The sequence below is a fragment of the Beta vulgaris genome, chromosome 6 (genome assembly GCF_026745355.1).
Source record: "Beta vulgaris subsp. vulgaris cultivar EL10 chromosome 6, EL10.2, whole genome shotgun sequence".
Lineage (NCBI taxonomy): Eukaryota > Viridiplantae > Streptophyta > Magnoliopsida > Caryophyllales > Amaranthaceae > Beta > Beta vulgaris.
This window is the reverse complement of record NC_079207.1, coordinates 44,573,935-44,596,315: the sequence shown is the minus strand read 5'-3', so window position 1 is coordinate 44,596,315 and position 22,381 is coordinate 44,573,935. Positions and strand designations below refer to the sequence as shown.

The 22,381-nt window shown below is 36.1% G+C and overlaps 2 protein-coding genes across 4 annotated transcripts; one reads left to right on the top strand and one right to left on the bottom strand.

Moving 5' to 3' along the window:
• Positions 1 to 972, top strand: LOC104896937 (uncharacterized). Its single transcript, XM_010683725.2, has one exon. It carries the CDS (start codon positions 1 to 3, stop codon positions 970 to 972), a length of 972 nt encoding a protein of 323 aa, XP_010682027.2.
• Positions 973 to 8,135: 7,163 nt separating this feature from the next.
• On the bottom strand, positions 8,136 to 11,024 carry LOC104885125 (reticulon-like protein B17). 3 transcript variants are annotated; one of them, XM_010669831.3, is made up of 8 exons: positions 10,288 to 11,022; positions 10,040 to 10,190; positions 9,873 to 9,947; positions 9,643 to 9,784; positions 9,476 to 9,545; positions 9,336 to 9,401; positions 9,127 to 9,249; positions 8,136 to 8,445 (listed from the first exon to the last, which is right to left on the bottom strand). In XM_010669831.3, the coding sequence occupies exons 1-8, from the start codon at positions 10,823 to 10,825 to the stop codon at positions 8,273 to 8,275; spliced, it is 1,338 nt and encodes a 445-aa protein (XP_010668133.2). In that variant the 5' UTR covers positions 10,826 to 11,022; the 3' UTR covers positions 8,136 to 8,272. The 3 variants fall into 3 exon arrangements, with proteins under 3 accessions (XP_010668133.2, XP_010668132.2, XP_019103298.1); XM_010669830.3 differs by having other exon boundaries at positions 10,040 to 10,193; positions 10,288 to 11,019; XM_019247753.3 differs by having other exon boundaries at positions 8,237 to 8,445; positions 9,062 to 9,249; positions 10,040 to 10,193; positions 10,288 to 11,024.
• Between the last annotated feature and the right edge of the window lie 11,357 nt (positions 11,025 to 22,381).

Below are 22,381 nucleotides of genomic sequence, written 5' to 3'. Positions count from 1 at the left end.
ATGGTAAGGAATAACTTCTCTGATTGGTTAGAGTCCATTAAGAAGTCTGGAGAGAAGATTGAATCGACCCGGAATCGTCGTTTTGAAGGTAAAACTGATCCTGTTCCAATCTTATTCTCTCCTGAAACTGAAAATGTTAATGTTGTGAAAATAGAAATGGATGATATCCAACAGGAGATTGAGTATTGGAACTCAGCTATATATTGCTTTGTAGTTGGTGCTAATCCCCCTGTTCATGTAATGGATGGTTTTTTTCGGAGAATATGGAGAAATATGGGAATAGATAAGATAGCAATGGCAAAGAAAGGAGTATATGTAGTTAGGTTTACTACAATCGAGAAGAGAGATCAGATTCTTGCAGGGAATGTCCCATTCTTTGATAAGAAACCTCTGGTAGTGAAACCATGGAATGCTGATGTAGAAATGTGTAAGGAAGATGTTACAGTGTTGCCTATCTGGGTTCAGTTGCAACTAGACTTTAAATATTGGGGGGCATCATGCCTGGAGAAGATTGTACGCCCAATAGGGAAGCTAGTTAATCTGGATCAAGCTACAAAGGAAAGAGAAAAACTGATGTATGTTAGAGTAATGTTAGAAGTGACAACTGGTCAGGAATTCCCTGGGAGAGTTCATTTCATCAATGAAAAAAATCAAACGATGGAGGTGCCTATTCATTATGAATGGAAACCAACTTTTTGTGAAGCTTGTAAGATGATGGGACATGAGGCTAACCAGTGCACCAGGCCGCTGGTTAAACAAGTTTGGAGGAAAAAGCTGGATACTGCAGAGGAAGGAGAGAATGGAGCCAAAGGTGAATTACCTAGGCAACAAGAGTTTCAGCAAGCTAAAAAATCTGTTAGAAGAAGCTTAGCTAGAAAGGAAGGAGCTGAAACTAGTAACTCATTTACAATCCTAGAAGCTGTGAATGAAGATAGTAATGAGGAGGAAATGATGCAGACAGTAAATGAGTAACATAGAAAAGGAAAGGAAAAAGATAAAGGAAAAGCAGTGTTGGTGGGTCAAGTAGAATGTGACTTAGGGGGAATACTAGGAGGTGGAAGACCTCCTGGAGAGAATGGATAAGATCTTAATATGGAATGTCAGGGGCCTCAACAACCAGCAGAAGAAAAAAGGATGTTAAGGTTATGCTTAATAACCAAAATGCAGGTTTGGTTGGGCTTCTGGAAACGAAGGTAAAAGCTCACAATATGGGTGAGGTTTACCTTAGCTTGTTTAAAGGTTGGTGTTTCACTACAAACTCGATCAGCCTTTCATAAAGGTGGCAGAATTGTTTTGGCCTGGAATCCTAGTAGCTTTCAGATTACTATTCTCCAGTGCACTAGTCAATTGATACATTGTATGGTAAAGCCTGTGGGTAGTCAATACAGCTTTCAGTGTACTATTGTTTATGCGAGTAATGATACAAAAGAAAGAGAAATGGTGTGGCAGGAGTTAGAGAATATGGTTACTAGTATTCACATACCATGGATTGTTGCTGGAGACTATAATTGTATTCTTAACCCTGATGAGAGAATAGGGGTAAGTGTAAGACAACAAGAGCTTGAGAGGCTCCAAAAGTGTGTCAGTAGATGCCAGCTACATGACATGGCTAGTACTGGGAGTAGATTCACTTGGAATAACAAGCAACATGGTGAAAGTCGTGTGTTCTGCAAACTGGATAGAGCTATGGTGAATAAAAAATGGACTGAGAGTTACCCATCAGCTGTAACTCACTTCCTTCCAGAAGGGCAATTTGATCATGGTCCTATTGTGATAATGGTATACCCTTCGCTGGTAATTGGGAAGCACCCATTTAAATATTTTAAAATGTGGAGTTCTGCACCTAATAACTTTTCTGAGTTGGTGAGAAGGAATTGGGGAGCTGGAGTTCAAGGGACTTTAATGTTCAAAGTGGTTCAGAAATTGAAGATGCTTAAACAAGATCTGAAGAAACTAAATGATGATGGTTTCTCCGATATTCAATGCCAAGATAGGGCTGCTTACCTGAAGATGATAGCATGTCAAGAAGAATTACAAAGGAGGCCTCAGGATCTAGAAGCAAGGAATGATGAACTGCAAGCATGCTTGAGCTACAGGAGAATACATAACAGTTATCAAACATTTCTAGCTCAAAAAGCAAAAATGCAATGTGCAAGGATGGGGATGAAAACACAACATTATTTCATCAATCCATCAAGGCTAGGAAGCTGAAGAATATTGTGTATGATATTCATGATATAAATGGGCAGTGGCAAGAACAGTTACAGGAAGTCAATCAGGCCTTCCTGACATACTATCAACAGTTGTTAGGCTCTAAGATGGAGCATAGAACACAGGTGAAGAGAATGGTGATGGAAAAGGGGCCAGTATTGTCAAGGGATCATATACAAGTATTAGAAAGAGCCTACACAGCCCAAGAGGTTAAGGAGGCATTATTTTCCATTTCAGGAGATAAGAGTCCAGGTCCAGATGGATATGGGACTCACTTCTTTCTAGATTCATGGGAAATAGTTGGAGATGAGGTCACACAGGCCATCCTTGATGTGTTTCAAAATGGTAAACTCTTAACTGAACTGAATGCTACTGTCTTAACTCTCATTCCTAAGGTGAATTGTCCTAGTTCAGTAACTAAGTTCAGACCTATAGCATGCTGTAACACAATGTACAAATGTATTACAAAGATGGTTTGCAACAGGTTAAGTATGATCTTACCTGATATCATAGCTGAGAACCAGGGGGCCTTTGTAAAAGATAGATACATTGCTTACAACATTATGGTATGTCAGGATCTAGTGAGACACTATGGTAGAAAGAATGTTAAACCTAGTTGTATCATGAAACTAGATTTGAAGAAAGCATATGACACTATAGAATGGGACTTTTTAGAAGAAATGCTTTCTGCTTTGATGTTCCCTGAGAAATGTAGGAAGTTAATTATGACTTGTGTCAGGACCCCAAAGTTCTCTTTAAAGGTGAATGGAGGTCTTCATGGGTACTTTAGCTCCAAGAGAGGTCTGAGACAGGGGGATCCTATCTCACCTCTTTTGTTTGTGATATGTATGGAATACCTCACAAGGATTATGAGATGTGTGGAAGATCATCCCTCTTTCAACTTTCATCCCAGATGTAAGCAAAGTCAGCTCACTCATATGGCTTTTGCTGATGATATCATACTATGTTGTGCTGGAGAACTCCATGCAATTTACACCATGCTCAAGGCTTTTAAGCTTTTCTCAATAACTTCAGGGTTGCAGATCAGTGAAGCAAAATCAAATTTTTACACAGCTGGGGTGAAGCAAGAGATTGTTCAAAGAGTAAAAGAAGTTTCAGGGTTTGCTCATAGTAATCTTCCCTTCAAGTACCTTAGTTTACCAGTATGTGCAAGGAAGATTAAGGTTGCAGAGTGCACTGGAATCATTGATAAGATGTGCTCCAGGATTAAAGTTTGGAGCAGTAGGAATATGTCCTACATGGCAAGAGTTACTTTGATTAACTCAGTTCTAATAAGTATCCACCAGTACTGGGCACAATTGTTCATCATTCCCCAATCTATCCTGTATGAGATAGAAAGGATTTGCAGGGCTTTTCTATGGACAGGTGAATATAATAGTAACAAAGCTGGTAATATGGCTTGGGAGAGAGTTTGTTCTCCAAAACAAGCAGGGGGCTTGGGCATCAGACAGATAAGGCTTTGGAATAGGGCAGCTATCGCTAAATATGTGTGGGCAATCTCTACAAAGCAGGACAATCTATGGGTTAAGTGGGTTCATGAGGTGTACATCAAGGATACTCAATAGTGGGAGTATGAACCTCCTGTAGACTGTTGTCGTTGGTATTGGAAACAAATTTGTAAAGCAAAGAATACCTTGAAGCTGCATTATAGTGAACATGATTTGAAGAATATGCAGAAGTACAAGGTGCAGGATGTCTATAAGAAACTGAGAGGTGAACATAATGTGATTCATTGGGACAAGCTTGTATGGAACAGATTGACAGTTCCTAAACACAAAGTAATTAGCTGGTTGGTGATGAATGGAAGACTTAGAACAAATGATGTTCTAGTCAAGATAGGAGTGGTGGATTCAAATCAGTGCAGCTTGTGTGAGACTGGAGTTGAATCACATGACCACCTATTTTTCCAATTCAATAAAGTGCTTGGAAATGGTGAAGAATTGGCTGAGGGTATCTGCTGTCCATAACACATATCAGAGACAGATGATTTACATTCAAAGAAGTCGAAGATCAGGGGTCCAAAAGAAGTTCATGGCTGCTGTGTTCAGTGGTCTGGTGTATCACATATGGTGGGTAAGGAATGAAGCTGTTTGGAATCAGGTTGTCTGGAGGCCAGAAGTAGTTTTCAAGAGATTGAAGCAACTACTTCAGCAAAGAATTAAAATGGTTCTATCAAAGAAGCTTAGTGACAGGGATCAAAGTTGGATTAATAGCAAGTTGGAAATTGTATAGTTTCTGATCTGTTCTCAGAATTCCAGTTAATGAAGGGGCCAACCTAGTTGGGCTGTTTTATTGCTGGAATTGCTGTTTAGGTTGTAAATCATTTTTGGTGTTATTATACTTCTCTTACTTAGCGAAAAAAAAATGTTTCCAATGTTATAGCATAAAAATAAAAACGGGAGTGGAGTTCAATGACCACAAGAATGTCAACCATAAATAGCTGCTTGAATAAACCCCAAAATAGAATCAAACTTATTTCCACATACCAGACAATAGAAAAAAGGAGCTAACTTTCAAACAGATACCGTAACTTACGTAACCTTAGGCAGTCCTATGTTGCACTTCTTCCACAGTATCTTTTATGTCTGGTTTAAATGGCAACGAAAATGAAAAATAATATTAAATTTTTTTTTTGTTGGTGTTAAGCAAAGTGAGCAGGAAATGTATTCTCGTTGATAGCACTTTCCAGCCACAAAATCTGACAGGATTTACATAAAGACCTGTGTTTCTAAACTCACAAGAGTGCTAAATTTCTCACTTTCACATGATAAAGATAACTAATCTAAATATGCACTTTGTAGCCTCATTAATTTCTTAGGGAGTAGTTTTCAGCTTTCTTAAAATATGTAGTTAACATGGTTGCTCCGGCATGCAGAAAAAATTCTTTATAGGTAACTCACCATGAGGTGAGAAACTTCTATCCTATAACTTGGTGACTCAGCTAATTTGTGGCAGGTACATATTAGAAAATTTCTAAACAGTAATATTATTGCATAAAGGTAAAAGCTATTACATTAAGGTGGCAATTCTTTTCAACTTATTGTTGTTGTATGTTTCATTTGAGATATAGTGCAGGGACTTGGACGGCTAGCATCACCTATATGAATTTTCCGGATTTTGAAATCTATAGTAATCTATTAAATCCGTTAAATCCATATGAGAATATAGTGAGAGCATTTAACGATATCGGATCATATAAGGTTAAAATAGAAATTATAAAGCCTTTAATAGAATTGAAGACCATTAGTGAAAGTACAATGTTTAAAATAGTTGAACCTAAAAAAATTATAGAACCTTAATTGCTCTGTCCTATCAACATGCAGCTAAGCATGTAACTATAATATGCAGAAGTCAAACCCACAACATACTCACTTTTGATAAGTAGAGCCAACAACTTCAAGCCCTGCTATATCAGCCAGTTGCTCCGATTCTTTTAGAGACTCCTCTATTCCAAAAGAGTTCACTCTAACACTCTTTTGCTCTACACCCACAAGATAAGTTCTTTCCGCAAGAACCTGAAAATACAATTTTGAGAGCATGAGAAAAGTCCCCAAATGTGGTTTGTTGTATATTGAATTATACATAGCAGAGATAGAGTCCAAGCCTAATCGGAAGCTAGTTTAACATAATATATATACCAAACATGAATAGGTGTATATCTTTACATAATATATATTACCAAAGTAAATATCCGACATTTACTTTTGTAATATCAACAATGTTAAGCTAGTCGGCTTTTTCTCCGAGATCCTCAAGCAATAGCACATGGTGCGACAAGAGATTTTGCCAAAGAATCGCAAATTTCTATTTCTGCATGGTTAAGATCCACATCAAGTCATCAACCAGACCGCCACTCTATCCAAAAGCCTTGTAAATATTAATTAACATTCCCTCTTCCTTAACAAAAAGCCGTACCACAGCGTTACCCTAATACTCTTACAAAGCTATATTCAGGATGGGTACACGAGAAGCAGCAACTTTTACCAATACAATTTCATATAGGCACTTTAAGCTTTATCTTTTCAACTTCAAAGAGCTTATTATAATTAACCCATCATTTGGAAATAACTTATCATCAATCCCTCTCCGACCCCCACCCCCTAGATTTCATCAAGAATTCTGCAAAATTTAAGCCTTATCTTTTCAACTTCAAGAGCTTATTATAATTAACCCATCATTTGGAAATAACTTATCATCAATCCCTCTCCCACCCCCACCCCCACCCCCACCCCTAGATTTCATCAAGAATTCTGCAAACTTCAATTTTTTCGCAGATCAAACACACCTTCAAAAGAAAACCAAGACTCGAACCCACGAACCCCAAACCATGAAATCCAAAAAAAAAAATGATAGACTTCAAAAAGTAAAAATATTAAAATCAAAAACCCTAGCTTAAACATAGAACTTCAACACCAACAACAGATTAAACATAGACGGAAATCCCAAACTACTAAAAATTTAGAGAAAAAAAAGCAAAATTTGAGAAACTCGAGTAAATCAAACCTAATTGAAAAAAAAGCAAACAACATCATCTGACCTCACGAATTGGAAGAAGAGTCGCATTAGTTGTTTTCCTGGGCGATCTTTTCAATCATTGATGAAGCCTTCAATTCTGCCAGCCGTAGCCAAAACCCTAATTTCTCGAGCTTAGATAGAAGATAGATTAGAAGATTAGATTTCTGGGCGATCTTTTCAAGCATTGATGATTGATGAAGCCTTCAATTATGCGTGCTTAGCCATAGCCAAAACCGTACCCTAACTTTTTCGAGCTTAGAAGATAGAAGATTAGAAGATTAGAAGATTAGATGAGAGAGAGAGAGACAAAGAGGAGATAGGAGAGAGGAGAGAGTGGCAGTGAAGAGGAGGGAGGAGAAAAGAATTGGGCGGTTGATATGAGTTGAGAAATGGAGGGTTGAGATTGTCCATTGCAAATGAACAATGAATTTCAACCTTTTATCACCCATAACACTATTGAAGGGAATAGTAAGGGAATTCCTACTTTTAAAATGTCTAAGATATGAAAGACAATGCTCTAGACAATTAGTTTTACTATGTTTGCCCCTCTATTTATTATCGTCTAATTCTTTCCCAATTTCATTGTTTTAAATATTATTTACCTTTCTTTTACTACCTTTAAGGGCACCATTGTTCATGATCTTAAACAAAGATAATGTCACTCTCTTTCTAACTTTCTCTCTCTAAAAATAATATCTCGCAATCTTTTCCCACCTATCCTCTTAACCATGAACAAAAAAACATCCAACTATTTTTTCCTCTCATACCTTTTTACCCCACTCAACTACTTTTCTCTCTCTTACTCTTTACTTTTTTTTTTTTTTTGAAGTATGAAAATGGAAGATATTCATATAAAATAAGCAAAATTCGAGAAAATTTATAAATAGTTGGAAAAAGAATTATCCAAAATATAGCAATTTCAGTTTCTATTTATAGAGCTCGAAAAAATAGAACCATTGATATTTTTTATATTTTTTTTCACTTTGTATTTTTTTAAAAAAATATGATTACTATATTTTAAAACTCGATCATAAAATGAGACTTGGCATCACTAATGTTACAACCTTATTCATCTATTTCTCTCATCTCATCCCAAATATATTTTCAATGATCCGACAATCTTATTTCTACTCATAATTAAAAGCCAAAAAAATAAGATTGTACTCAAAATAATTATTTTCAATCATGAATAATGGTGCTCTATGGGTGCCTAATTTGTTCATTTTACTTTGAGTGCAGGCCTTACCCATCATGGGATCACACCTGCACAGCACAGCAGTAGCCGCTGTTGGCCTTTATTCTGAATTGCAACTTGTTCTTCAATTCAGTTGATAAACAGGCTGAAGATACAGTGCTTTGGATGCTGAAGAAATAGAGTCTTACAGGAATGTGAAAAGAGGAATAATCTTCTTATTCATCTTATTATTATATTAGAGCAAGAAATACGTAATTGTTACATTTGTACAGGAATGTCAAAAAAGAGGAATAATAATCATATGGACTAGCAAGTCACCAAAGCTCTGCTTTATTTCCCATCTGCCACAACCAAAACTTTTTGTGGCTCTATTTCTTGTTCTTGTTCTTGAACAGCAGTTTGTCTTTGTGGCTGTACGTCCGTTTCAGCGGATGCAGGTTCTTCTTCCGTTTTATCTTTCGAGAGTTGCCGATAATATCGCAGTATCACCAAGGAGATGAAAGCTGCATTAACACAATAATAAGATGAATGCCACGGAGATGTTGCAATTAAGCAACTGCAACCATACTTGCAAGTTGCAACAGCATATACACTACACCAGTGCTATTTATATAATTTAAGGAATTGATTTTGCCCGTACTTGAAAGAATCAGCTGAGTTGATCGTCCTACTTATTAGGCAATTTACTCCCCCCCATCTTGAAATATAGTCCCATATACTAGTTTGGAATGCCTTACAAGTTGTCACGTTTCTAAAAGGCAGTACTTTCTGTGTTGATTTGCTTATCATAGAAAAATTATTGAGACAATAATTAGCAGCTGATATCCAGACACGCAGGTTGTTAACAAAAATGCACACGCAGGTTGTTTACAAAAAAACAAATTCATAAAAAATGCTTTAGGCAATCATATGATGCATCACATCTTATTATAGATGTAACCAGTAAGAGGTGATCATGCAAAATCAGTGAGTTACCACAATAAGTAAATATTTCTTTGGGCAATCATATGCTATGATATCACATCTTATTATATATGTTACCATTGATGCAAGTATAATGTAATATCAGTGATTAGGTCACATTGGGCAAAACATTCCGGCAAGGTGCAGGTTGTTTACATTGAATAAACTCAAACACTTGCTTCCACCAAGTATTTTGTGGTAGCACAAAATAGAACTTTCACCTGCAAAAATTCGGGTTTTGAGACTAGACATATTCCAAAAGGCCGTAGCTGCTGATCCAGCTACAATCTTCTTGTGATAACAAGCTCGCCATGCTTCCAACACCCTTGACTTGAATTGCTCAGCTAATGAATCCCAAACAATTCCATCAAATGCTAAACCAATAGTTAACTTAAAAAACATCTAGACTTTTAGGCCAATTTGGTTATACCTTTGCTATCTATTTGAGCAGAATATGAGGAGTATAGTTTTGGGGCAGTAAAGCTGGTAAAAAATCCTGTAGTTTTGTACAAAAATTAACCTAATATCCAAACAAAGCATAATCAATATATAATTTGAAAATGTTTATACCAAGTGCACAAAGTCTCCAAAGGGTTAAAAGGTGACCATACTCAGCACCAACCAAGAGAAACAAAGCAACCTGTATAATCATGGAAAATGTCAGCTCCTCAAATAACTTCCCAATAATGGAAGGAAAATGTCAGCTCCTCAAATAAACCACAAGTACTAATAATTACTTTCAGGGTCATGGATGGTTCTCCAGAGAAAAGCTCTCTTGTTTTTGAAATTACAAGATTTAGAGCAGGCAGAATCACTTTAATTACTCTCAATATGTCATCCTCTTTCAAGCTGACTTCCATGTTTCTGGCTACATTTTCTCTACATTAAACACAAATTTGGATAAGTAAATTGGAAAAATAGTTCCTTGCTACAATTTCCAGAATCGAATTACATTACGGAATTTCACCTTTGATGCAATGAATTTGCAATGAATGATGCTGCTAGAAGTAGGAGACCCAGTTGAGAAATCAATGAGAAAAGGCTGCAAAAAAACATGTTCAAAGTGTTAGCTGACTTCACGACCCAACAAAATTTCAGAAATAATACACAGAAATAAATTGATTGTTTTCTTACCTAAAGTTTACTCCCTTTGTAAAGCAAGAAGATAAGAAACAAACACACCCAAAACCAAACCAAAGGCTAGACTTAGCAACATCTCTCCACATGATCAATTCCCAAATTAATTGGCTCACACGATCCAATGTACTTTCTTCTCCATCATTGTCTTCTATAATCACATGCCCAATTAGAAAAAAGCATTAGATGCTATAAAATCAGATTGTAAAAGAAAAAGAAGAGTTTAAATGATGAAATTTAATTACTTGAAAGAGCAAACGAGGGAGCTGAAGTAAGCTTCTCTTTCTTGGACTTGCCACTATTTCTTCTTTTTCTAGGCTTTATTACCTCCTCTACAGAAGCAAAGTCTCTTTCTTCTTGATCAATCCTCCTCCTTGATCTCCTAAGGTTTCGAGGCGAAAAACAAGCAGATAATCCATTAGAGCTAGTCCTAACCTTGCACCTTCTTCTGTGTTCAGCATGATCATCTGCTACATCAAGGCGGTCCGAGAGCCGAGTCCGGGACTTTCTAACAGGAGAAGGAGAGAGAAGCAAGTGTTCATGTAGAGGGAGGAAATTTTTAGGCTTAGTAACTGAGAGTTTCGAAGGGGTTAATAACGATGGGGTTTTTGTAGAATTCGGAGGAGATGGTGAAGGAGCATATTCTACTGAAAAATGTGGTATTTGGTGCTCTGTATCACTCCCAAAATCTGGGTTATTCGCCATTAAAGCAAGTCTTGAAGCTGATTTTCTTGGGTGGCTTGGCTCTGATTTGTGGGATATTGGGGTTTTGATTGATTCCATTTGTGAATGAATGCAAATGTGAAATTTAGTTTTGCAGATTGAAGATATGGTTATGCAAAGGTCATAATACTAGCCGTTGGGGAGACATGGACCAAAGTTTCCTTTTCTTTTACTTGATGGCTTTTGGACTTCTTTTGAATAATTTTGACGGGGAGATGGGGGGAAATTGCTACTAAATAAGTGAGGATCATGTGATTAACGGTAAGAAATCGTACGGCTAGTTGTGGACTATGTTGATTGCTGACGTTTGGCGTTTACTTTTTTTTTTTTTTTTAGTGGTGCCTAAATTGATTTCAAAATGTTAATGTTACGATCATTTGGACTCGGCTTAATAATTTTTCCTCCATTCTTAATTGAAACACTAATTTTTTATGTGGTAATTTTTTGAAAAATAAGTATTTTATATTTTAGATTCCAGGAAGTATGAAAGTGTTCTTATTCTTTTACATAATTGTTGGTGCAAAATCGGTTTGCTAACTTTGTAAACAAGTCAATGCATATTCAATAGTTTGATATTGAATGTCACGGGAGACTTAGTCCCTGGGGGTTACCGGTTTAATTAGATAAAACCTTACTAACGAACTTTGTTGCAATTAAAATGATTAAACTACAACGCCTATTAAATTCAGGTGAAATGCAATAAATAGAGCAAGAAGCAATCATTAATCACTTAATTATAGCGAAACATTTTCATTCACATCACCAACTTTAAGAATAACTTTTACAACACATATGAGATAAGTCATGCTTGACAACTAAAGAGAAAACATGAAGATTGTTACCTCCAAGATTTTTTGCTTCAACTGAAGAATTACATAACTTGGCGCAAGGACATATTCTAAGTATAATGAACTATATTATAACCCTAGAAAGAGGTTGGCTAGGCTAAGACTAGGGTACGATAGAAAAGAGTAATTTGCAAGTTGTTGTGTGTTGTGTTGATTATCTTATGCTTGATGATCCTTCTTCTATTTATGAACCAACGTGATATGTAACTTCCACGCATTCTTGAAGGGAAAACATTTGAATCATCTTTGATTCAAATCTCAACCATCTTCTAGCTATGAACAATCGTCGTTGTGCACGTTCTTCCTTATGTGGATTCATCTCGGGATTTTTTAGTTTATCTGTATAAAATTCGTTTGTTTCGATATTGATTCCAATCAGTTAGTTATCAAGGTTGTTTATTGTTGGATTTTCAGTTTAATCTGATTCGATTTTGGTTGCAGCCTATGCTACTACTCTGCGCCATTGTTAGTACTCGGAATTGTCTCTTTTAACGAAGTGTAAGTATGGATACTTTCTCTCTCTTTCACTACCTCACTCTTTTGTGACGGTATAACTCTAACCATTACTCTATTAGTACTAACACTTATAATTGTTGACTACTCGTTCCTATAACTCTAAATATATGTTGCTATAACACTAATTAAATGTTGCTATAATTCCAATTAGTACTCATTGCAACTCTCAACAAGTATTGATACAGCTCTAATTAGTACTTCTTATAACTCTAAACAAGCTTTAATATAACTCTAATTGGTATTTCCAATAATTCTAAACAAATGTTGCTAGAACTCTAACTAGAAGTTATTACAACTCTAATTAGTGCTTGGTATCACTCTAAACAAATGGTGCTACATCCATGTTTAAATTGTGCCTTACTTGCTTAGAATATGTGACAGTAGAGAGAGCACTTAATTCATGCTTCTGTCTTCAGCACTAGATCTCATTTGAGTACCTGGTTCTTTTCTTATCTAGTCTGATCAACTTTCTAAGTTTCTCGGAGAAAGTTGAGACAAATTTCTAAAAAGGAAATTAATTTTGAGCATATAAAACTATTGACAAAAAAAGATGTAAAGTACTGATCTTTTTGCATGATAAAATGATGAGTTTATGATGAAATTATGATTTAATTGAGATAGAATGTTTGCTTACTGTTGATATAGATTTGGATATCACATTTGTCAGCCATGTTTTCCTAAGTTTCATTGAATGAAGCCCTAAATATAAATGTGTAAGAGCCTTATGAGAAACAGGAAAGGTGTCTTAAGTTGCCTTACTTGCTCAGAATATGTGACAGTAGAGAGATGGCACTAAGCCTTATGAGAAACAGGAAATGTGTCTTGTCTCTTTTCATATCCTACCGGTTTTAGTCTATGCAGTTCACTCTTGCTTTTGCATGGTCTACATACTGCGAGTAATAGTGCAACTATGTTGGCTATATTCCTTTACTTGGATATTTCATTTCATAGTAATTTTCGATTCATTGATGTTCATTGGAGCTTAGGCATGGAAATTGACAGTGCTTTGGATGTTCCTCATTGATCTGGCAGCAGTAAGATTACTTTGATTATATATTAGTGAGAAAGCATGTTTCCACTATTAATGCTTGTGATTGATTAAAAGCACGTTTCTAATATTAATGCTTGTGATTGATTATTTCTCTTTGATTGAAGAAGTTAAGCAGATTCTTTTAGAATTTGCTGATAAAAAGTTTGTTTAGTAGGAAAGTAATGGCATTTATGGCATGAGGTTTATTCTCCCTGGTACATCACAACAATGAGCAGGCGTTGCCTTCTGAAAAATGGCTGAAATATGTTAATAAGGTCTTATGTTCCCTGTAGTAGCCCTTAGATCGTTTCAGAGGTCATATTATTCACTTCCTTTGTCAGATATAATGTGGGTAATGGGAAGTGCTTGTTTTTCAGGAGAAGTGCTGGCAGGAGAGATGCTTTTTAGTTTTAGTAACCTTTTCTCTCTCTTCATAGGCTCTTGATGCTTTAAAATTCCCACTGTATTTTTTCTGAGAAAGCCATAGTGAATAAATTAGTGATTGCCTTTTAGTTTTGGTTTTTGCAGGTCTGAATAGGTTAGCTTTGGTAGTTAGTAAAGTGCGTTCATTACTACTATTGCTCTATGCACTCATATGTGGCTATGTGTACTAAGCTTTTTTATGTTGGATGTTTATGATTGAATTCCTAAATTTATATGCGGAAAATTTGCACAAAACCACCTTAAGTTTTCACTTATCTAGAAACTCCCACCTTTATGTTTTTTTTTCCTAAATTTCCACCTAAACTTTACAAAACCTTTATAAACTCCCAACACTTAAAGGATTTTGCCAAACTCCGTTAGGTGGTGGGACCCACATCAGTTATTTCTTTTGTTTTTCCCTCCAAACAACTCATTTCCCCCTTCTTATATAAGAGAATTTCCCTTTTCACCCTTTGATCCTTCACCCACATCTTATCAGAAGGAGGCCTATCCCGTTTGTTGCTTGTGTTGGAGGGAAATTATCTTATATAAGAAGGGGGAAGTGAGTTGTTTGGAGGGAAAAACAAAAGAAATAACTGATGCGGGTCCCACCACTAACGGAGTTTGGCAAAATCCGTTAAGTGGTGGGAGTTTATAAAGGTTTTGTAAAGTTTAGGTGGAAATTTAGGAAAAAAAAAACATAAAGGTGGGAGTTTCTAAATAAGTGAAAACTTAAGGTGGTTTTGTGCAAATTTTCCTTTATATGCATTGTGAAAGTGGAATTTGTTTCAGCTCACAGACAAAAATTGAAGAGCGAATATAATTCCTTTCTACACCCTAAAACCTATTAGCTCAAATGGAAGAGCATTGTTCTATGCACATCGATTCCTACATAGGTTATGAAATGAGTACTCTTGTTAGAAGTTAGAAAGTTAAACATAGAACAAATTATTTTGTACAATTGCAATCATGTATGTTTTAGGTAGAGTCGAACTTCTTTTGTTATTATTACTCAAGCTAGTGTAGTTTATTTCTTCCTATAACTCTACAGAAGACTTCATGTAAGTCTAAACAAGAATTCTCAAAACTTACAGTGTTCACTTTTGGAACAATGTGTACCCATATAATCCTCATTTATAAAAGATATTTTAAGGATTTAAGAAAGTTAGAAATATTTTAATTAAGCATGTTTTAATAAATGTTTTAAATACTAATTTATATTGGAAAATAACTAAGTTGACTTGAGGAGCCCAATTTTAAGTAGATTAGGAAAAAAGAGTGATATTGATGCTAGGAGTTCTAATTTATTTATCCTATTCATCATCAATTTAAATTGAGCCCAATCTCCTTTTCTTAAGTCCAAAAAGGAGGCTTCCTTATAAGTATCTTAATACCCAATTATTTTACCCCATACAAAGATTATTTTCTCTCTCTTCTCTCTCAAAACTCACAGCCAACAATTATCTCCCTCTTCTCACATTTTTCTTTCAGTTCTTTCTTCCAAGTTTTCTTCTTCTTCAAGTAACGTTTCTTATTCAACAAGAAACGTCACAAAACCTTCAACCATTAATCTTGGGCGTGAGGTGCTGCTGTGTGGCCCTGTTTTTTCGGCGTCTTCTTTCATCTTCTTCTTGGTTCTTTGCTTTGTTGGTTAATTTCTTTTCTTCTCCCTCAATTTTCCATTAAAGACCATGTTTTTATACTTTATTTTAATGCTAATCATATGATTATTGATTTTAATTTATGTTTTAATAAATAATCTTAATTCACATATATTATATATTATAAGAATAAAAATTCAGATTTGTTTATTATTGTTAGATTAAGGTTTTAATCATTAAAGCATGAATTTTTAGGGTGTTAATTATTAGAAAACCATAGTAGTATGTTGTACACTATGAGATTGGTTTAAATTATGAATCTAAGCATGTTTACATATGTTTAAAGAGGGTTTATGATTTTATAAGTTGCTGGAATTTCAGAAAAGATTTTATTAATGGAGTTTTAAGAAATTTAATTACTAGTATGGTAGTACTATGCTAGGAAATCAAAAGTAATTGAAGTTTTGATAGTAAAATTAACTTTTGAATATGTTTGAAGGGGATTTTAAATATTTTAAGGTTGATGTTTTTTTTATTTAAGAGTATTGATTTCTAGGTGGAGAATACTCAGTAGGGGACTTTGAACGAATGAAAAGTGGCATGCCAACTAGTTTACACAAGGTACGTATATACCTGTATGCTATGTGATTAGTGTCATGATTCAAGGGGAAAAAGTTGTAGTATCATGTATAAGAACTTTATAAGTTCATATGTGATTTCTGGTGTGATTGATTTTTACATGTTTTATGTCTGTGTGCAAGCATGTTCAGTATGAGATTTATTATGAGTTAAAGATTGTCATGTTTGTATAGATTTATTGATACAAGCATGTGGATGAGAACTTTATTTGTTATTTCAAACAAAGCAATTAATATATGTTATTGAGATTGGTTCATGTTATTCATGTGTTGCCTTACAAGTATTATTTGCACTACTTTATGAGGACTATGGGCCTTATTTGGTAAGTTGATAAGTTATGCCTTTTTAAAGGTACGTTGGATTGTTGGCTAGGTTCAACAAATAAGAAGGATCGAGATTTAAAACGAAGTAATCTTAGGTTGTAAGTTGTGATCACATATTAAATCCTAAGATAAAAGAAGTTCAGTTATGAATGTTTGATTTGTATTTCTGTGCTGCTTGTATGTGCATAACAAGTAATAACTTGTAAATAACGTAAAGTGTACCGAGGATAGTTATAGACTTTAGACTGGTGCACGTCTAGAGTTGGACATTAGGAGTTGGAGTACATGGTGGTAGCCCATAGATTTTTCTGGGAGATGGATTGATCACCATCCCTATTATTATTATTATTATTTTTCAAAGGTTCTTCGATATCGCAGGTCATTCTGGAATACGTGGCAACTCCCGTATTTCGTCTTCTTAGTGAAGGCATTGGTGGTAGGACAACTCAAGTCCAATAACTATTCCATTTGAGTAATAAAAAGATGTTTAGAATTTAGTTCAAAAAAAGTTGTCTGCAGAATGTTATATGATTATATTTGTAATAGCCTGAATTTTTATGCAGGTTCAAATATTTTGTTAGCTATATTAAGTCTCCATCAGGCTTTAGTCCTTTAAATAGTTAGAATTCTCTTCAACATCATACTAGGACAAAAGTGGATAAGAACCATCATTTTTAGTGGTTAAGAAAGCTAAAAGTGGATAAAAACCATCATTCTTAGGGGGCGTTTGGTTAGGGGGTTAAAAGAAAGGGTAAGGGAATCAGTTGATTCCATTCCCTTAAAACTTGTTGGGATTGGGGGTTTTGTTTCCCCTCTTTTCCTCTCCACTACCCCAAATCCCTCTATTTTGATTCCCCACTACCCCCTCCACTTAGAAATGGGGGAATGGAAAACCCTTGACCATCACCTTTGACCATAACCACTTTGCCACGGGAACCACCACCCTAGAACCCCTCCACCGGAAACCACCACTCCACTACCTAAAACCACCACCATCAACCCGAAACTACCACCCCACCACCGCTCCACACCTGAAACCACCACCCCACAACCGATCCAAACCCAAAACCACCACCATCTACTCGAAATTAACCACCACTACCCGAAAAACCACCACATCCACACGAAAACCACCACCATCCATGGAAAACGCCTCTCCCTTGTCGAAAAACTCTAGATCTACAAGAGAGGAGGAAAGAGAAAAGATAATTAACCGCAAAAATCAGTGGCAGCGAAGAGAAGGAGAAGGGGCGGCACGCCGACGACAGGGAAGGGGAAGAGCGACGGCTGCAGCGGGGAGGGGAAGGTGGAGGAGGGGAAAAGTTAGTAGTTTTACATGGGTGGTGGTAGTTTTAGGGGAAAAGTTGTGGTGGTGGGAAATACTAGGGTTTCCTTTGATAATATCTAAACAAACAACTTTGAAAATCAAAGGGTAAACCTTTCCATTCTCCTTGTAACCCTTTCTCAAATCCTTTCCCTTTCCACTCAACCAACAAAACACCCCCTTAATGGTTAAGAAAGATCAAAGAGGATAAGCACTATCACTTTTAGTGGTTAAGAAAGCTTTGAGAACCAATAGATAAGTTAAAAATCCCTTGAGAGCTTCAACATTAATATTGTGAAAATCGTTTGGAGATTGTTTTATCGGGTAACGATGAACTTCCAACTAAAGAGCCTTTCAGGGTTGAATCTGAGCTCAGAACTTAACCAAACTTGATATATGACATGCTTGGGATGTCTTAAGGTTAAAATGGTCATTTATGCCCATGAATTACATGGATCAATAAGGTAAATTGCCTACATAGTAAAACCTGACTAGCTGAAATTACAGCTTAGACCTATGCTCAAAGAAAGCTGCTTAGCAACCACTTAAGTGGTGATCTTTCAAAACCCTTTGTATGCATGTAAGGCAACACCTAAGGTTAAAACCTCAAGCAAGAACCTCCCAGAAATACCCAGAAACCGATCTTACCCAGAATCCATTTCCCTCCTCTCTTGGTACCGCTAGAACAGACTATAAAAGCCTGTTCTGGGTTTTCGTCTCTTATTTCTTCCTCTTGGACACCCAATTTTCTTTACATACAACTTTTCTAGACATCCATACAAAGTAGTTCAAGCTTTGTTTACAGTCTTTACAGTACAAGAATATGCTAAATTAACGACGCCAGACCAGCGACGGCTACAAAAACAGATAATATTATTGTAAATAACGACAGTTTAAAATTGTCGGCAACATCGACCGCTTTTAACTAAACTTACGACGGCCTTAACAGACGCTGAAATCAACGACGGCTTAAAGCTGTCTGTTCTTTAAGTATTTAAAGTTTCAGAATTTTGGCGTCTTAGGCGACATCTTTTAACCGTCGGTGATGTAAAAAGGCAGTCGTTGGGGTTTCACGACTGAAAATACACTGTCACTTAAACACGACTGGTTTTTCAAAATATCAGCCCACAAACTGTTTTACTCGTTTTTGAAGAAGTTGGGTTTATGTGAAACCGGCAAAACTTGGGCTGAAGGTAATTCCGACGACCGAGGACCTGCGACCGGCGACACATACCACATTTCCAGCGGTAATTTCTACCTCTCTTTGTTTATTAATTTCTCTTTTACTTTTTGTTACCCTAAAAATCGGGTTTTTGGATACAGGTGGGAAACACGCACCACCTTACGCCGGCGCCGCATAATTTGCTACTCCAGCCTCCACCGCCTCCGTGGGGTAATTAACTACTTCAGCCTCTGCTGCGTATTATTCCAGTCCAGTCCGTAGCTTCTCTCTGGTAATTCGTCGTGCTGTTTAACAAGTTGTTTGTTGTTTGTTGTTGTTGTTTAATTTATTGTTGTTGTAATATTTGGTAATTAGTGTTGTTGTTATTTAATTTGTTGTTGTTGTTGTTGTTGTTGTTGTTGTTGTTGTTGTTGTTTGTTGTTATTGTTTGTTGTTGTTGTTTAAGCATTATGTTGTTGTTATTTGTTGTTGTTGTTTGTTGTTGCTGTTTGTTGTTGTTGTTGTTGTTGTTGTTGTTATTGTTTCGCATTATGTTGTTATTGTTAAATGTAAAAGCACTTACAACTGAATTAGTTTGTTGTTCTTGTTTTTTCTGCCATAGGACAAAGACAATAAGGTCTTACATGGTTTCTAAGTCGGGAAAGATGGTATCACGATAGAAGCAGTTGTAGCATGTCACAAGGAAACTAATGAATTCTTAGATATTATGGGCTTGTTAATGTTTTCTGTTAGCTGGTTGCTTTACATTCTACATCCCTTTGTTTGATGTATAGAAATAATAGTAGATTTTGGTACCTTATTGTTTTTGTCCTCTTCAACAGTTTATCTAAAATGTCTTGGTTGTGCAAGATAAATTTGATGGATCCCTCTTGTATTAGCCTTTTCTTTTTTAGCTATTTTTCTTTTGTTGTTTAATTTTTGAGATTCCTGTTGTTCATCTGTATATTTGTGCTCGATGACCATTAAGATTTGATCTGTATATGGAATGTAGAATGTTGTTGGAATTATAATATTAGATTAAATTCTTGATTGCGGATTGAGTTTCTGTTTTTTATATATGTGATTAGATGTTGTTAGAGGTGATTAGCACAAATTCACTATCATGTAATGGGTAATGTTATAAATATAATTTAAGTGTTTAAATAAATATGTTTGCATCATTATGTGCCTAGAATTGTAGAATTGTACGTATGTGGGTTGTTAATGACTATTGTGATTGAAATGGTTTAGAATTGTAGAATTGGTCACTATGATGGTAGACTAACGACTAATATATCCACAATGATTTATAAATTTGTTGTGTTTTTATAGGTAATCATGTCTAATCCTACGGGGCGCGGAGGTCGAGATGGCTTAGGTGGAAGCCAAGGTCGTGGGCATTTTATTCCCTGGGAGCTTACTGAGTCATCAGGAGCTCCAGAAAGCCAGAACCACATATTAGAGACGCAAGAAGATGATTCACAGGCACGTGACATTAGTGACCATGTATCGGAGACGCCGAACAGCCATAGGGAGGAAGGTGAGGGTCAAACCGTGCATCAAAAAAGGTTTTTACACTAGTAGAATAAATGATATTTGTTGCGGTCAAAAAGTGACCTATTGCTGCGGTTTTGGGCGCGCAACAATTAAGGGCGCAGCAATAAGTAATAATTATATTGCTGCGGTTTAAAACCGCAGCAATATATGTCAGATATTGCTGCGGTTTCTATGCCAAACCGCAGCAATGTAATTATGTGTTATCAGTTTATAAGAGAATATTGCTGCGGTTTTGGCCTAGAAACCGCAGCAATATTCCTTTTTTTATTATTTACTTAAGTATATTGCTGCGGTTTTGACCTAAAAACCGCAGCAATATGACCTGGTAAAGGTAAATTTTTTTTTTATTTTTTTTTTTGCATTTTGTACTAAAATTTGAAATATTAAAATCAGCTCACTAACACATCTACTATCCACGATGAACTTAAAATAAGATGACATATAAATTTCATTAATATATAAAAATAAAAAAGCTGGTTACATAAATAATATAAAAAATCAAATAGTAAAATAAAAGAACAGGTTACATGAATAATACAAAAAATCAAAAAGTAAGATAAAAAACAGAATTACAACTATAAAATTAACAACAAAAACTATAATGAAAACAAAAAAGAAAATGAATAAAAAAGATACTGAAAAAAAAAGAAACTGAAAATAGAAAGTTCCTAAAACAAACTGAAGGCGGCTGAAATCTGCGGTACAGAGGCTGAAACAAAACTGAGTTTCAGTGGATGAACGGCCGACGAACGCGCGGCGAAGAGATATGACGACTGAAAGCGCGGCGAAGAGGTACAAAGAAGGAACGCGCGGCGAAGGCTATTGATCTGACGACTTCGCGTGGGACGACGATGGTGGATGAGATCTGACAACTTCGCGTGGGACGATGTCCGACGACTGGAAGGGCCAAGACGAACGGCCGACGACTGGAAGGGAGAAGACTTAGGGCGTTGAATCTGGTGAACGGCGTGGTTGAAGACGACCGGAACTCTGAAGAGAGAGAGGAAGAGAGGAGGAGAGAGGGTGGGCGTGAAATGAGATCGAGAGGGGAAGAGAGGAGGAGAGAGAGAGGAGAGAGAGAGGGAGAGTGAAATTCTGAAGAGTGGGCGTGTAATGAGAGAGGGGTAGAGAGGAGGGATTTAAACCCTAAAATTTTATTATTATTAAATTTTAAACCCTATTGTTGCGGTTTCTTTTTAGGAACCGCAACAATAGGTTCAGATAATTAGTTTCTACATTATTTTAATATATTGCTGCGGTTTTTGTCAGAAACCGCAGCAATATATTTGGTCAAATAGTCAAAAAAATTTCGTCTAAACCATATTGATGCGGTTTTCTGACGAAACCGCAGCAATATGATTATTTTATATTTTTCTTTTTCTTTTCACGTGATATATTGCTGCGTATGGGTAAAACCGCAGCAATATCACCGCAGCAAATAGCATTTATTTTACTAGTGTTAGCTCTACTGGATTGTGGTAAGTTTCTAAGTTGATATATGGTTCATAATAATTTATATTGAATGATATTGACAATTCACGTGTTTGTTTTCAATTCAGGTTTGATGATAACAAGGTTAGTGGGTCCAACACTGACATTTTCCAGGGCCATTTTCGAAAACCTTGGTTCAACTACAGTGAGGTTGACGATGCCACAAAGACGCATTGGTGGAACTCATTCACGGTATGTATGAATCGAATTATGAAGAATGAAATTTATTATATTAGTTTATTAACAACTTGGTTTAATGTTTGATCAAAGGGTCTTTACGAATGGGCTCCTGAGTTAGATGGCCAAGTGAGGAAAGAATACAAGATGAAAGTTGCAAATCGTTTGAGAGACTTATGATACTGTGTGCTTAAGAAAGCTAAAGAAAGGCCAAAATGGTCGGGGGAAACCATCTATGAAGCAATGAAGAAGAAAAGTCAATATCCCACGTTCCTCGACAAATCTGAAAAGGCGAAGCAAAACCTAAGAGGTGGCTCCCTGTCTAATCCATTTGAGCCGTCACACTTTCAGAGTTCTATCTCGGCGGCACAGCATGCTAGAAAAATGGTAAAAATGTTTCATATCTACTACTTAGTTTAAATTTCATGAATGTTTTCGTATATGTAAAAAATAAAGCTTTTGTTCAACAATGTGTACAGGCAAACAGTAGAGGAGGAATACTCCCTACCGCCCCCGAGTTGTTCT

What these genes read in the sequence shown, in the direction of transcription:
- LOC104896937 (XM_010683725.2), top strand. Translation starts at nt 1, where the DNA reads ATGGTAAGGAATAACTTCTCTGATTGGTTAGAGTCCATTAAGAAGTCT.
- LOC104885125 (XM_010669830.3), bottom strand. Translation starts at nt 10,825, where the DNA reads ATGGAATCAATCAAAACCCCAATATCCCACAAATCAGAGCCAAGCCAC. An exon ending in GCAAATTCATTGCATCAAAG is followed by an intron (nt 9,785 to 9,872) that starts GTGAAATTCCGT and finishes TGTTTAATGTAG; the next exon opens with AGAAAATGTAGCCAGAAACA. An exon ending in TGCTCAAATAGATAGCAAAG is followed by an intron (nt 9,250 to 9,335) that starts GTATAACCAAAT and finishes GGGATTCATTAG; the next exon opens with CTGAGCAATTCAAGTCAAGG.